This window comes from Clupea harengus, chromosome 25, assembly GCF_900700415.2.
Source record: "Clupea harengus chromosome 25, Ch_v2.0.2, whole genome shotgun sequence".
NCBI lineage: Eukaryota > Metazoa > Chordata > Actinopteri > Clupeiformes > Clupeidae > Clupea > Clupea harengus.
This window is the reverse complement of record NC_045176.1, coordinates 6,255,922-6,270,853: the sequence shown is the minus strand read 5'-3', so window position 1 is coordinate 6,270,853 and position 14,932 is coordinate 6,255,922. Positions and strand designations below refer to the sequence as shown.

Below are 14,932 nucleotides of genomic sequence, written 5' to 3'. Positions count from 1 at the left end.
ATCAATACTTCTACAGCACACCTTTAATCAGTAATACAGAAAGAAACAACAACAACAACAACAACAACAAACAAACAATGTTTTGCAGTGGTACTACCTGCTGTGTGTGTTTTGAGTCTTTGGGTGATTTGCGGACTCCATTTCCCAGAACCACCACCTTGCAGTGGCGGCACCACTGCGGCTTGGGGCCCGGGCTGGCCTGGGCCTTGAAATACTGCTCTCTGGTTCCGGCTGCACCTGGAACACAGCGAGGCGAGGCGAGGCGAGGCTCAACAGGTCATTTACTCTTCTGTGCTCAGGCTTTGGCATTAACAGGCAACTAGTAACAAGCAACGCTATGCATTCAATCAGAGGGAAAAAACGGACTACTTTGAACAGTGGCAAAAACAAAAACAAGCATTTTTTTTTTTTTTTTCATTTATCAGATGCTACTTAAGAAACAAGGTGAACAGGGAAAATCAATTCCACATGTTAATCGGGAAGAGCCAGTACCGCTTGACCTATTTTGGGAAGCATGGCAGATAGTGTTAATTACAACAGTATATAACAGTGATAAATGGGGTCTCGCAAGAACGAGGGCACAGGTCAGAATCATTACTCCATTTTATGAGCTTCAAAAGGATTGTATCAGCGATAAAAAAAAATCAATATAGTGTCCAGCTGGGGCAGGGGGACTGCTTAGCCACAGATAGACAATGACGAGGTTACTCATCTTAATTACAGTCATAGTGAGATTCATCCCATAACTGTCTGAGGTATCATCCGTGCAGGGGAGGACAGATGGTTTGATGGTTCCACTGCAGTCACTCACAATGAAAACATTCTTATTGAGTCGGCTCCAATTTTGGACAATCGTATATCTATCGTACTAATAATTTCCCTCTTCCCTGGCTCTATAAAGTATTAATAGGCACTTTTCCACTGCAGGAACTAGGGCCATTTTAGGAGGGGGACAGCACCTTTAGGCAGTCTTCCACTGCAGGAACCACCCCTGTAGGACCTCTTTCAGGGCCGTTTTCAGGGGTAAAATAAGTTCCTGCTTCGGGGTAGGTACTTCTGTGTGACCCTGAAACTGCTGGGTGGCGCTTGAAGTGACGGTTGATGATTGTTGGTTAACGTGACGCGGGTGGGAGACAACAAGCGCCATTTTTAAAACCAGCTTCACATTGAGTTACGTGGCTACTTGGTGAATACAGCTAAATAAATTAGCTATAAATAGTATATATAGTAACATAATTAGCCTGTTAAGGTTACAGTCACTGAATGACAACAAGCAAAATATCAGCTGAAATATAGGCTTTAATTGCACATAGTGGTGCTGGAATATTCATTTATCAAGTAATTAAAGCTGTCATGAAGCCATTTAATTAGCAACTTTATAGCTAAATGCAACTGTCAACACGACCTTGAGGTAATCCTAACATTATCTAGAAAATCTCTGGTTTAATGTTGATGCTGCCGCTGGAGAAACACATCATTATTTTGTTGTGCTCGGAGTTGACATTGTGATTAAAAAGCAGAATATTAGGCTAAGTCACTTGCACCGCAGTGGCAACGGAAAAGCTCAGTGGAACACATCTTTTTAATGGAGTGCATTTTCACTGGAGTGCATTTTGCACCACTGGGAATGTTGGTCTGTCCGTGAGCTCTCACCTCTGGGGAACTGAGGCTGCTGAAGCTGCTGCTGCTGCTGCTGCATGTGCATCTGTAAGGGCCTCTGCTGTGGCGGCGGTCTGACGAACCGCATCGCTCTCCCGTCAGGGCCCCCAAAGCTCCCTGGAGAGCCCTGGAGCATGAAGGGAGGCCGGAGCTCGGCGCCCTGCAGTGAGGCCCTGAGGCCACCGGGGGCGCCGTGGAGGTGCCGGTCAGGGGCGCTGCTCACCTCGTAGCTGCTAGGGATCTTCACACGGAGCAGGTCGGCTATGGCTGCCACCACCCCCGTGATGTTCTACAATACAGCAAGGGCATTCAAGTCACACGTGATGTATTGTTATAACATAGCATTAATAGAAGTGAAGCCCAAACTGTATACTATATTTGATGTATGGTCATTTATTTTATATGAAATAAATCTCTCCTTTACAAGTTATAAACCAAGATCCAACCAAGATCTTTGGGGGCTTCTAAAACAGGATGTTTTAAATCACCTCTAGCGTAGGATAGCCTTCCCTCTCCCACTTCCAACCCTCCTTGGCTTTCTCCGTCATCTCTTTCCCTGCCCCCTGCCTCCACCTCCCACCCCCACACGTCACCAGCGATGAGACCCTTACCTCAGCAGCAGCTGGTTTGAGGGTGATCGCTATGGAAACGAGCCCCGCGTTGGCACCGTTCTGTGCAGGCCCAAAGGGCGTCCCGTAGAATATCTGCTCCTTTTTTATGTCCAGCAGTCTGGCTTCTGGCCGATGGAGAGACAGCACTGCGTCAAAAATGACGTTTGATTATTGATTGGTTATTGATTGATGATTATTACACATTTACTTCCGTGGTCTTCACACAGTTAAAGGGCCTGCAAGATATAGAGCTGTGCAGGTGAGTTAATCCAGTGGTGAGAGTGGATGTGTGGATGTGTGTGTGTGTGTGTGTGTGTGTGTGTGTGTGAGTGTGAGTGTGTGAGTGTGTGAGTGTGTGAGCGGTCGTAAGTGTACCTTTGCCACTGCAGCTGGGCAGCAGGGGCATGACAGGTGACTGGGCAGGGGAGGGTCGCTCCTGTTTCACCAGAGAGAGGTCTGGGTAGCGGCTGACCTCCATGCCCACCACGCTCTCCGGGGACGAGGAGGGGACAAAGCTGTCCGGTGAGTCCCTGTCCTCACAGTGGTCCTGGCCTCTGCTGGGGTGAGATGTGCGTGTGTGTGTGTGTGTGTGTGTGTGTGTGTGTGTGTGTGTGTGTGTGTGTGTGTGTGTGTGTGTGTGAATAACAGAGAGAGGAAGAGAGATGGGGAAAATAAAATATTGAGTGAGTCAGAGAAATATAAAACCACAAGGTGGACAGAAAGAGAATATTAAAAAAAACATTGAAAAACGTTGAAAACATTGAAAACATTGAAAAACGACATGCACCACAACGCCCAAAAAAATGACAGTAGACAAACTCCAGGGAGCAGAAGAGTTGTAAATTGCGTTTTGCCCCCGGACGATGCACCCTGGCCTCACCTGAGCTCCTCCTGGTTGTTGTGAGGAGGCGTGGGGAGGGAGGCCGGCACGTCCACCGTCTTGGGCCCCTGGGAGAGCGCCCTGGCCAGCAGGTCCTCCTCGGCCTTCAGCTGCACGTGCATGGATCTGGGCAGGTGCCCTTTGGTCACTGTCACAGGGCGGAACGGAGGACATTAACAAGTCAGCTGCACAGCCAGCCATTTGTTTTTATTCTGTTATTTGCATCTGAATTACTTGTAGGTGTACTTTTACACCTTATCATTCCCCACACACACACAGACAGACACACACAGACACACACAGACACACACAGACACACACACACACACACAGATGCTGACTGAGGTCTTTTAAACATCTTACAATCTATTGCATTTAATTCAAAGTAAAAAAAAACAACACTGACAATGTAAACGGTGTTGATTATAATAATAATAGTAATCCCATTTACAAAAAGTAATAATAAGATAAAAACAGAAGCACAACACTTGACTACCAATTTAACCTCGCACTGGACCTGCAGCTCGTCCAGGCTCTTGGCCCTTACCGTCGTGGCCGCCCATGCCGGCCTTGCTGGCCAGCTCCTCGGTGGTGGCGAAGCCGTTGAGGATCTTCTGCCGCGCCACAGGAGGCGGCGTGGGGGGCAGCGAGGCCGGCGGAGTCGGGGGGTTGCTCAGATTGTTCTGCTGCAGAGACAAAACAACCCCAGGCAATGAATCATCTCCTAGCCACAGCAGCGTGGCACAGCTCCAGCGTCCACACCCCTTACCTCTGCACAACTGCACCTGCCTGATCTCTCTTACTGCTCCAGCGTTCACACACCCCTTACCTCTGCACAACTGCACCTGCCTGATCTCTCTTCCTGGTGCCGTCGGGTGCAAAATGACTAGGAGTCTAAAGTGGATGACTACTTCTTGGCCTTTTTTTTTTTTTTTTGAGAGGCTTACTTATCTTACCAAATGTACCAAATTATAAAAAAAATTATTACAAAATGACTTGAAGCACTGAAGAGGAATGATTTAAAGATATACAGTAACCAAGAACAAGCAAAAGAAAAAAAACACACAGACATCATCACCATGAGGCATGGGAGGCCTCTCACCTTGTAGATGAGCTGGGAGTAGTAGTCTGATCTCACCGTGTAGATGAGCTGGGAGTAGTAGTCTGATCTCACCTTGTAGATGAGCTGGGAGTAGTAGTCTGATCTCACCTTGTAGATGAGCTGGGAGTAGTAGTCTGACACTCCATCCAGAGAAGCGCTGCCAAATGAGCCAGACAGGCGGTTCTCCCCGTCCAGCTGCCCGGTGCCGTACGGCACGAAGTGGGCATAGTTCACCCCGATCGAGGGCTCCATGAGAGGCAACAGAGAGAGCTGTGGAGGGTAGAGAGGATGCGTGTTGGAAAAGAGAGAATAGTGTATATCTAGTTCTAAAGCATCCCAGTTTGCACGCACACACACACACACACACACACACACACACACACACACACACACACACACACACACACACGGTATCCCCGACACTCTCTGGACGGGATTTTTTATTATACGTATTACTTATTAATTGAATTTTTAATCCTAAAGCCCATAAGAACCAATTATCTTCACATTGCAAGATTATTTTGTAATTAAAAAAGTAAAGGAAGAGATTACTTATCAGGATAAGCCTGGCTTAATTTTGACAGAAGACAAAGCCACTAAAACTGGATTAGTGATCGTAAATTAGGCAAAATGATGACATCTAATTCACAGAAAGTGGGCATGGTTTTAAAACGACATGGTTTAAAAACATAACTGTGTTCCACTGGTGGCTACTGTCACATTCAAATCCATCTTGCCATCGTACAGAATCCACACAAAACACATTTGCCATCAAATCAGCAATGCAGATGCAAGCTGGTAAAACTGTGATAAAATCTGGATCTCGTATAGATTTAGGAAACAGAGGGTGGTGAATACGCCTTGGTTCTCCATAGACTTAAAAGAAACACACCAAAGTGCTACTGTGAATCTATATGGCACATCAGAGAACTCTGGATCAGTAAAGATCATTCACAATGATTTCTACATTGTCTATCTATTTAAGCACTTTGAGCTGCATTGTTTTGTATGAAAGGTACTATACAAATAAAGTTTATTATTATCTACATCCTGTCATACAGGGCACAAATGACATGGCCACGCTAATGATGAGGCACTCTCTTAAAAGGACACCTCATATAGAGGCTGGCGAGCGGAGCGTCAGCAGGGCTGTTTTGCCTTACCTGTTTCAGGTGGGTCATGCCAGAGGAGGCGGCCTGCCTCTCCTCCTCCTCCTTCTTCCTCTTCTTGGAGCGCGGCGTGGGCCGCTCGCTGCCTTTGGGCCCTCTCTTGTTCCGCTGCTTCTTCTTGTCCTGGTCGCCCGACAAGGGGCTCCCGAAGTCAGGGTGCCCAGAGAGCTGACTGTCTGAGACGGTCTGGAGAGAGCGGAGGAGTGTTATTATAACCTGAGGAGAGTGTGTGAATTCATGCAGCTCCCTGACACTTATAAAATGGCTGCTATTTTATAGTGACAGAGTCATGGGATGTTAACCTTTTACTTCATGTTATTCTGAAACGGGACATGAAATCGCGTTTTTTAAAGGACAGGAAGAAAGGTGCCAAAAATGGAGCCGAGGCAAAGCTTCTTTTAAATGTCACCGAGTCGTTCAGCATTTCACCGATCTCTGAGCCGTGCCTCACCTGTCCCTGAGCCGTGCCTCACCTGTCCCTGAGCTGTGCCTCTACGGTGCTGCCAGAACTGTTAAGGCTCAAAATGTGATGCACTTTAACTGGTCTAGAACAGAATTCACACTGTTCAGAAGTGTAAAAATGCCTTTTACTGAAACGATCACTTTATCATGTCTATGTAATGTAAACAATAAACACATAATTAACCTAAATCATCCTACTAAGTACTTTCCCTTTGGTAGGTTCATGTCATCTTCCATCCCCGCTCCATATAGCATCTCTGTGCAGTTTTCAACTCAGTAAAGCTCTGTGTATTGTACTAGAAACACACTGTATTTAATTTTAAGACATAAATGAGGCATTTTTCATTTTTTTTATATTTTGAACTGTTCCATTAACCTTTTGTTCATTCCCTTTGATTCCCCTCCTGACCCTCTATATTGTGGTCGCTACTCTCCGGAGCTGTGCTCACTGGCACTTAATAGACACCTAGTCTGCTCTAGTCTAGGGGGTTCAGGTCTTGGGCTCTATAGAGCACCTTGAGACAATGTCAATTCTTAATGGCGCTATATATATATATATATATATATATATATATATATATATAAAAATGAATACAGCTGAACTGAATTGAACAAAAACCTTTCTACACACCCCGTTGCTGTCCAAGGAGTTCTGCCTCAGGAAGCCCTTGCTGTCGATGCAGCCGTCCTCCTCGGACCGCAGGCTGTCCTCCGACCGCTGGTGTGGGAGCCGAGCCGGGGGCGTCCGCTTGTTCTTCAGGAGGTGCTTCAGGAGCTCGTTGCTCATCTCGCCCTTGGAGCTGTGTGCCGGGCTCAGGCCGGCCGCGTGGGGCGAGGCCCCTTCCTTCTCCATCTTCACCATACCCATGTGCTCCATCTCGTGGCCCTTGGGCCCGTGGCACTCGCTGCCGCCCTCCACCTGCTCCAGTTTGATGTTGCTGAGGATCCTGTCCTGCAGGTCCAGCTGACCGAGGCCAGAGCCGGACAACATGCCCGAGTGGCCCTCCAGGAGCGGGAAGGAGCCGCAGCTGCCTCCAGAGAGTTGCCTCTCCAGCTCCGAGGGAGGGTGGCTGGTAGCCGAGCCTGGTGTAGAGGAGCCAGGCTGGGACGATTCGCAGAGATCCTGCTCACCGTGATGCAGAGAGAGCCGCGTCGGGGTGGAGGATGTGTCCGAGACGCAGGGGGTAAGAGGGGCGGTGAGGTCAGAGTGCGGTGTGGACGGGGCCTTCAGAGAGCCAGAGTCGTCGTCCTTCTTCTTCTTGCGGTTCCTCTTCTTTTTGCCTTTCTCCTCCGGGATGATGTTGGAGTAGAGCTGGATCAGCGACGGGCCTGACCCGGGGAAGTTGGGTGGAAGAGGCAAACTTGAATCTGGCCCAAATGGATGGGATTTGCCCACGTTCTGGGCCATCATGTTAGGCCCACCAAATCGGGGAGGTTTGGATTGACCTGGGGCAAAGTTGCCCGCCTCCATACCAGGATTGTCTGGCCAAAATCCAGGTCCCATGTCTTGTGGGAACGGCCCGTTGCCCATGAAGGCGACTGGAGACTCCCCACTTAGTCCTGGCTGATGGCCTTGCTGCTGCTGGGGGAAACCCTGGCCAGGCATCGCCGGCTGCTGAGGCTTCTGGGACTGCATGAAGTCATGGGGCATATCCTGATTGTATATGGGCATCTGGGACATCTGGGGTTTCATGAGGCCGTCTGGACTCATCATGGCGGCCTGCTGCATCTCCATGTCCATGCGCTGCTTGAGCGCCCGCTGCCGCTCCACCTCCTTCATCAGCTGCACGCGCTGCCGCTCCTGCTGCTCCCGCAGCCTCTCCTTGCGCTCGCGCTCCTGGAAGCCCTCGCTGAACGGGTTGTTGTCGTCAAAGTTCACGTGAGGAGATTCGCTCCCCGACTGAACGGCAGGACCTCCGGGTGGTATGACCTGGGGGGGCTGAGGCATGGGGGCCTGACTGGGCATCATAGCTGGCATCCTTGGGCCTCCTATAGGTATGGGGCCTGGCATAGGCATGGGGCCTGGCATGGGGCCTCCTATGGGCATGGGGCCTGGCATAGGCATGGGGCCTGGCATAGGCATGGGGCCACCAGGACGCCAGCCTGGCATGTTGGGTGGGCGAGCAGGGCTAGGCTGGCCTGGATGGACTGGCATTTGCGGCATTGGTGGCAGTGGGCCCATCACTGGCTGGCCCATGGGTGGACGGACTGGCATCATGGCGGGGGGGCCATGCATGCCTGGCATCATTGGTGGCTGCATGTTGCATTGCTGCTGCTGCTGTTGTTTTACTCTGTACTCTTCAATCAGCTCTGCATGCTCCTTCTGTTGCTTACGGATCTATTTTTGGAAGAGAGACACAGGGAACCACTTAGTCCTTCGCAAGCACACATAAATGTCACAAAAAAAAACTAAAATGCGCTCATTAGAAATGTAGAAATGACTAATGTGACTAGCATTAGGAAAATCTGGAATGTGATTGGCTCCCCCGGCATTACCTGCTCTAACTGCTTCTGCACCACACCCTGCTGTTCGGTCACATGTTTCAACTGCTCGGCGTCGTCCTCAGGGAACTCGCGGCCCGCCTTCTTGGCCGTCCTCTGCTTGGCGGAGAGGGCCTTCTTGGACTTCCTGTGGGCCCCGATCTGCTCCTCCAGGAACTTCTGCTGCATCTGCAGCAGCTGCTGGGTCTCCCGAAGCCACTCCTCATACTGAACCTTCTGCGTATCATCTGAGGGGGAAGGGGACAGGTGGCCTTAAAACGAGTGTGTAGTGTTTGGTTCGGAAGATGAAATACCTTTCCCTAATTCTCCAGGAATGTGATAGTAACTTACTCGCAAATCCAGGTCCAACATTAGGGGGAACATTGGGCCTAGCCATATGAGGTGCCTGGTTGCCATCCTAAATCACGAACAAAGACAAGTATGAATATTAGAGAACCCATTGGTCAGACGCAGTCTTCACGGATATATCTTTGCTGTACCCATACCTGTGGAGGAATCGGCTGAGGCGCAGGAGCACCATCAGGCCATGGCGGCCCAGGTCCACCCTGCTGAACACCCTGTGGAACCCTGCAAGAAAGAGAGAGATCAGATTATAATTGGCCTAGGTATAGCTTTTGGTGTTAGTGTTGATTAAAAAAAATAAAAAATTAAACTGAGGTACATACACTCACCGGCCACTTCATTATGTATACCTTCAACTGTCGCAACATTATGCAACAATTTGCCACTTTTTGATCAGGCAACTAGTTTTTGTTTCATCTTCAAATTAATTTGGTATATGGTGTGGGGGATCATTTCTTGGCACACTATGGGCCCCTTTTGAGCATCAATTGAGCATCATTCATATGCCACAGCCTACCGAGTATTGCTGCTGACCATGACTACTTTCAGCAGCATAACACGCCATGTCACAAAGCTCATATCATCAGTTCACTATAATCAAATGGCCTCCACTGCCACCAGATCTCAATCCAATAGAGCACAGTTGGGACATGGTGGAACAGGGGATATGCATCGTGAAGATGCCCACAAATCAGCAGCAACTGAAATCCAGATATGGACCAAAATCTAAATCTATCTAATCAAGCACAAAGGCAACAGGGGCAAAGTCTCTGAGGAATGTTTGCAGCACCTTGTTGATTACACCACAATGAATTAAGGATTTTCTAAGAACAAGGGGTTCAATCCGGTACCAGGAAGGTGTACCTAATAAAGTGGCCAGTGAGTGTATATATATATATTCTAAACAAACACTGAAACAAAGCCACCACGAGTGGGTTCAGCACTAAGACACTCATTTCATGCACTTCACTCCTTACCTGTTCACGACCATGGGTGTCATCCCCATGTTGTTCTGAACCATCACCTTGTTGATGCCTTTCAGTGCAACCATTTTAGCTTTCATAATAGGGTCAGTGATGGCATCAAAATCTGGAGATAAAGAAATGAATTATTCAAATATGCTGTATGCATGAATAGTTATCATTCATTCATTGAATAATGAATGGGAGTGGGTGGATGGTGAGAGTGTATGTGTGTGTGTGTGGGGGGATGGGATTTGCTGTTTCAATGCTGGGGTTACATTATATTGTGAAAAGAGCTTCGAGGTCAAAATGACCATAGAAAGAATCAGTGGTCAAGTTCAAGATGACCACAGAAGGAATCTCAGTGCTTTCTAGTTGCACCATGCAGGGAGATTCTCAATAGAAATGAAATTGTGCAAGTCTATGCCATCTTTCAAGGTAGGTCTTTGTAGGTAGGTAGTGTAATATAACATCATAAAATGGATTTTGATCATGTGAATGGGAAATAAACACCATGGTAACCCAGGCTATGCACTATGCAGTACTGTGGTCTGGGGATGGAACCCCATTAAAGAAATGCATGTACAACACAAACATATTGCCAAAATGCAATGCGATCACTAACGTTGTGATATATTGAAGATCATTTCTTTGTAATAGTCATAGAGTCATAGAATCACCTGTGTTGTGACATAACGACATATTGTTATTGTAGGCAAAAATAATGTGATCATATCTGCAACATGACTTACCTATATTTGGAAAGAAAGAGTCACTTGAGCGTTGCCTTATCATAGCCTGCATCTGCCTCTGCTGCTGTTGTTCCTGCCTCTCCTGATCCAGCAGGTCCTGCAGCAGGAGAGGCTGTTCCTCCAGTAGCAGGGGCCTGTGCTGGTTCAGCAGGTCCTGCTGTGCCGGGGTAAGGTTAGCGCCTGCTTGTAGAGCCTCAGCAAGCAGCGCATCCTGGGCTCTCTGCTGCTCCTCCCCAAATGCCTGGTCTGATGCTTGCCCTTGGATCTGGCTCGGGTTTCCCAACGACGTCCCTCCGTGGGTAGAACCAATGGCTTGTTCCAAAGCCAGGCCGGGATTTAAGCCCTGCTGTGGGAAGTTGCCTTGATCTAGAACATTGGAGATAGACATCTCTGGGTTGCTTTGGAGGGCAGACGAGGTATCCGCTTGCTTTAGAGACAAGTCGCCCGGCTTCTCCTTGACCAGCAGACCAGACAGCACAGGGCTGGAGTCAGGAGCGCTCCCGGACTGGGGGTGCCGAGACGCTCCTGGGTGAGAGAGGTTTGAGCTCTTGATATCCCCAGAGGCAGTCATGTCCTGAGACAAACTAGTGTCGACTTCCGATTTGATGTCTGGGTCCTCTTTCATGCCCCGACTTTGACAGACTTCCTGTTTAATATCAAACGTAGGTGCCTCTGGTATACCGTCGGACTGTCCCTTTGTTGAGGCACTACCAGAACCAGAACTAGCATTCCTGTCCTCTGGAAGTGTCTTCTGTGGATCACAGGTCTCACTGTGGTCCTCTATAGGATCACTGAGATCAAGACCCTCAGCAATGTCTAGGTCAGCGTCAGTGTATGCTATGATGTCAAATTTTCCAGATGTTAGGAAATCATCAAGGTGCAAGTCATTCGTTTCCAGATCCAAGTCCTTTCCATCATCTGGATCTAGATTGAGGTTATCCAGATCTGCGTCCACCAGATCTTTGACCTCAACGTCCTCTAAATCTTTAACAGCCGACTCGTCAGCGTCCAGCTTCTCCCCTTCGGTGCTGGAGATCGGCATTTCATCCGATTGCTCAGAATGAACCCCAGGGAAAAGATTTGCCGGAGCAACGCTGACCGTTTCGTTTGAGGCGGGTTGACTCATGGACCTCATAAGAGGAGGTTGCTGAAGACCACCCATCCCTGGTAAACTGGCCAGCTGGTTTAAGCTGTCCATGCTGGAGGACATCTGCATCTGGGGAGCAGTTCCATGGGGCTGATTCATCATGGTTCCATCCATGGGCCTGCTGGGACCTTGATTCGGGGGGAATCCCATCTGCTGCCTGATACTGAACCCTGGTAGCCTGTGCTGTTGGGCATGGGGGTCCATGGGGTTACCCTGCATCCCGGCGGGCCCGAAGGGGAGCCGGAGCCTATTTTCCGGGGCTCTGTGTCTCAGCTCAATGAAAGGCTGACCCATGATGTTGTGCTGCTGCACTGGCATTCCCCGAGGGGCAAAGTGCTGGGGTCCCATAGAGGGGCCACCATATGGCTTCCCATGGTCAACAGACATGGCCCTCCTCATCTGGGGGTGAGAATCAATCATGACTTCCTGCATTGGGTGTGGAGGTCTGGGAGGCCCATGAGGCCCTTGTCCACCAGGGAAACCAAATCTGTTAAGTGAAGATATTAATTAATAAGGGCATCATTAATCATGGCTATTATGAATTGCATTAAAAAAAACATCTTGAACGTAGTACATTCAATAAACCCACCTCTGCATATGTTGCCTCATTCCCATGTTGGCACCATCTGGAAACGGCCCCTCCATGGCAACTGGGCCATGCTGGTCACCTGGGAAGGGTCCAGGAAACCTCATGGGACCCCTCACAGGCCCTGGGTATGGAGGTGGAGGTCGGTTGAACATCTCTGCCTGCGGCCCAGGTCCCCCCTGACTCCAGTGCTGTGGGGTTCCTGGGGCCATGGCCATGGGGGGCTCCTGAGGGCCCTTCTCCAGACGATTGGCACCCTTCTGCTGCTGCTGTTTCAGGATAAGCTCTCTGATTCGCTGACGCTGCACAATACAAAAGCAGAAAAAACATTGTAAATATAGAATGTTACCGATTAACGTGCTTTCTGAGTTTCAGATTCACATTTCAGAATTTAGGTATTTATAATATCTATTATAATTAAAATCCTTTCAATTTAATGAAGCACAATAAGAAAAATGCACGTGGGAATCAAACCTGTCTCATCCTCTCCTCAGCCTCCATCAGAGAAACGCTTTGAGCTTCAGGCATGGGTGTGGAGAACTGTGCGGTGTGAGGGAGCTGCCCAGTGCCCATGGGGTTGGGCTCAGCAGGGCGAGGCGTCATGGGTGCCTGCTCGAAGGGGTCGTGGACGGGTGTTTGGTTTGGCTGGTTGGACGGTGGCAGAATTACATTCTCATCGTGTATTCCAGGATGCTTTGGTGTCTGAGAGCCCGGGGCCAACGGGTGACCGAAAGCCTCGTGAGTCCTGGCCTGAGGCGGAGAGAAAGGATCCTGATTGGTCATGGGGCCTGTTCTCGCACCAGGTCGAGGTGTGCCCGGAGGCTGGGCATACGGGTCATTCAGCATCTGCTGGGGACCTCCGATGGTCATGGGTCTAGGGGTGCCAGGAGCCTGGGCATAAGGGTCAGGGTTCCTCTGACAGCCCGGGGACTTGGGGAATATCATCCCCGGGTGCGGAGTCCCGGGCTGCTGGGCATAAGGATCCACTGCCTGGGAGGGTGAGAGTCTGGGGCCAGGGCGGGGAGTGGAGGGCATGTGGGAGTATGGGTCGGAGGAAGGGCTACGGGTACCCATGGATGGGGGATACTGGTCATGTGGCCTGGGTGTGCCTGGCGGGTGAGCATATGGGTCGTTCATCGGCCGAGGTGTGCCTGGAGGTTGAGCATATGGGTCAGTCATTGGCCGAGGTGTGCCTGGAGGTTGAGCATATGGGTCAGTCATTGGCCGAGGTGTGCCTGGTTGTTGGGAGTAGGGGTCGGCCATAGGCCGAGGTGTGCCTGGAGGTTGAGCATATGGGTCAGTCATTGGCCGAGGTGTGCCTGGAGGTTGAGCATATGGGTCAGTCATTGGCCGAGGTGTGCCTGGTTGTTGGGAATAGGGGTCGGTCATAGGCCGAGGTGTGCCTGGTTGTTGGGAATAGGGGTCGGTCATAGGCCGAGGTGTGCCTGGTTGTTGCGAGTATGGGTCATACTGACTGTAATCAGGTCTAGGGGTAGAGGGTGCATGAGCGTATGGGTTCTGGGCAGATTGTCTCATCATTGGCCCAGGCTGGGAGAACTGGTGGGGTTGGCGAGAAGGTCTTTGTGGGTTGGCAAACTCCTGGACCATGGCAGGCCGTGGAGTGAGTGGGGGCTGGGCATACAGGTCCTCCAGCGGATTAACCGATCTTTCAAAAGGGTCTCCGCCTGGTCGACGCTGTCCAGGGTGCATTCCTCCATACGGGTCCTGGGTTTGGCCAGGTGGCATGGGAGCTTTGAAGAGCTGGACAGAGCCCGACTCGTTGCTCCCTGGGACGGGTGTGAGCAAGGGACGAGAGTATGGGTCTGAGAGGATCATCCTATTCTGTGCACTCCGCTGGTAAACCTCTTTGCGCTGTGCAGGTCTCGAGAACGGGTCGTGACCCGGGGAGCCCCCCATCATGTGCCTCCCCTCCATAGATGGACTGGTTCTCGGGGGACCCATCGGCTTCAGGAATGGGTCTGCAGATGCCACAGGCCTGGGGGTGTCAGGGGGCTTGGCATACGGATCACTGCTCAGGGACGTCGGAGACCCAAAGGGTTCATGGGCAGAGGAAGGCTTGCCTCTGTCCTCTGACATAGACCTGGGCGACTTCCCTGATTCCACAAGGGCCCTGCGCTGCGAGTTTGAAGCCATGGGTAGGGGCCTTGGAGTGCCCACCATCTTAGCATATGGGTCCCCGGGAGAGGATGGCCTCGATCCAGACGAGCCTGGAGAGAACATCTGAGGCGACTGGGGCTGGGAGGACAAGCCCTGACTGCTGGTAGATGGGGGAGGTGGCTGTGGACGCAGGAAAATGTCATCTGAGGGCCCAGAGGTGGGTAGCCTCTTACAGTTGTGCTGCATAGGTGACAAGTTGCCACTGCTGGACTGGGACAAGGGGCTGTGGCCACTGTTGGAGGTGTCCACGTCGGACCCAGCCCCTGTCTGTTGCTGCTGCTGCTGCTGCTGCAGCTGCTCGTTTTTAACTTGTTCCAGCTTCTGAGTCGCTTCGATTTTAGCTTGTTGCTTGCTCTTCTGTCTCATTTGCTAAATTCGCAAAAGGCAAATGAAGAAAAGATCATCATTATCGAAAGGGCAAAAATAGATATAAACAGTTGTGGAGGATGCTGAGGACACAATTAGAGAGACTGACAGCTTGCATAAATACACTTCCCCTACCCTGCAGAAAAGTCTTTAATATTCAGTTCCTTGTATTCACCTTCTCAGTGGGCTTTATTGGGTTTTGGCACATGGTGGG

The 14,932-nt window shown here is 50.3% G+C and overlaps 1 protein-coding gene across 6 annotated transcripts in view; it reads right to left on the bottom strand.

Moving 5' to 3' along the window:
* kmt2cb (lysine (K)-specific methyltransferase 2Cb) overlaps positions 1-14,932 on the bottom strand; it is an 82,345-nt gene that overhangs the window by 9,890 nt on the left and 57,523 nt on the right. For 3 of the 6 annotated variants that reach the window (XM_042703790.1, XM_042703792.1, XM_042703794.1), the window contains 16 exons: positions 12,649-14,721; positions 12,178-12,476; positions 10,442-12,075; positions 9,705-9,816; positions 8,871-8,952; positions 8,716-8,782; positions 8,380-8,636; positions 6,515-8,221; positions 5,416-5,607; positions 4,253-4,522; positions 3,698-3,836; positions 3,151-3,298; positions 2,646-2,827; positions 2,271-2,416; positions 1,654-1,948; positions 98-237 (listed from right to left, as the gene is read on the bottom strand). In XM_042703790.1, coding sequence (XP_042559724.1) covers positions 98-237; positions 1,654-1,948; positions 2,271-2,416; positions 2,646-2,827; positions 3,151-3,298; positions 3,698-3,836; positions 4,253-4,522; positions 5,416-5,607; positions 6,515-8,221; positions 8,380-8,636; positions 8,716-8,782; positions 8,871-8,952; positions 9,705-9,816; positions 10,442-12,075; positions 12,178-12,476; positions 12,649-14,721 — 7,743 coding nt within the window. The remainder of the gene's footprint in view (positions 1-97; positions 238-1,653; positions 1,949-2,270; positions 2,417-2,645; positions 2,828-3,150; positions 3,299-3,697; positions 3,837-4,252; positions 4,523-5,415; positions 5,608-6,514; positions 8,222-8,379; positions 8,637-8,715; positions 8,783-8,870; positions 8,953-9,704; positions 9,817-10,441; positions 12,076-12,177; positions 12,477-12,648; positions 14,722-14,932) is intronic. The other 3 variants (XM_042703791.1, XM_042703793.1, XM_042703795.1) reach the window with 3 other exon arrangements.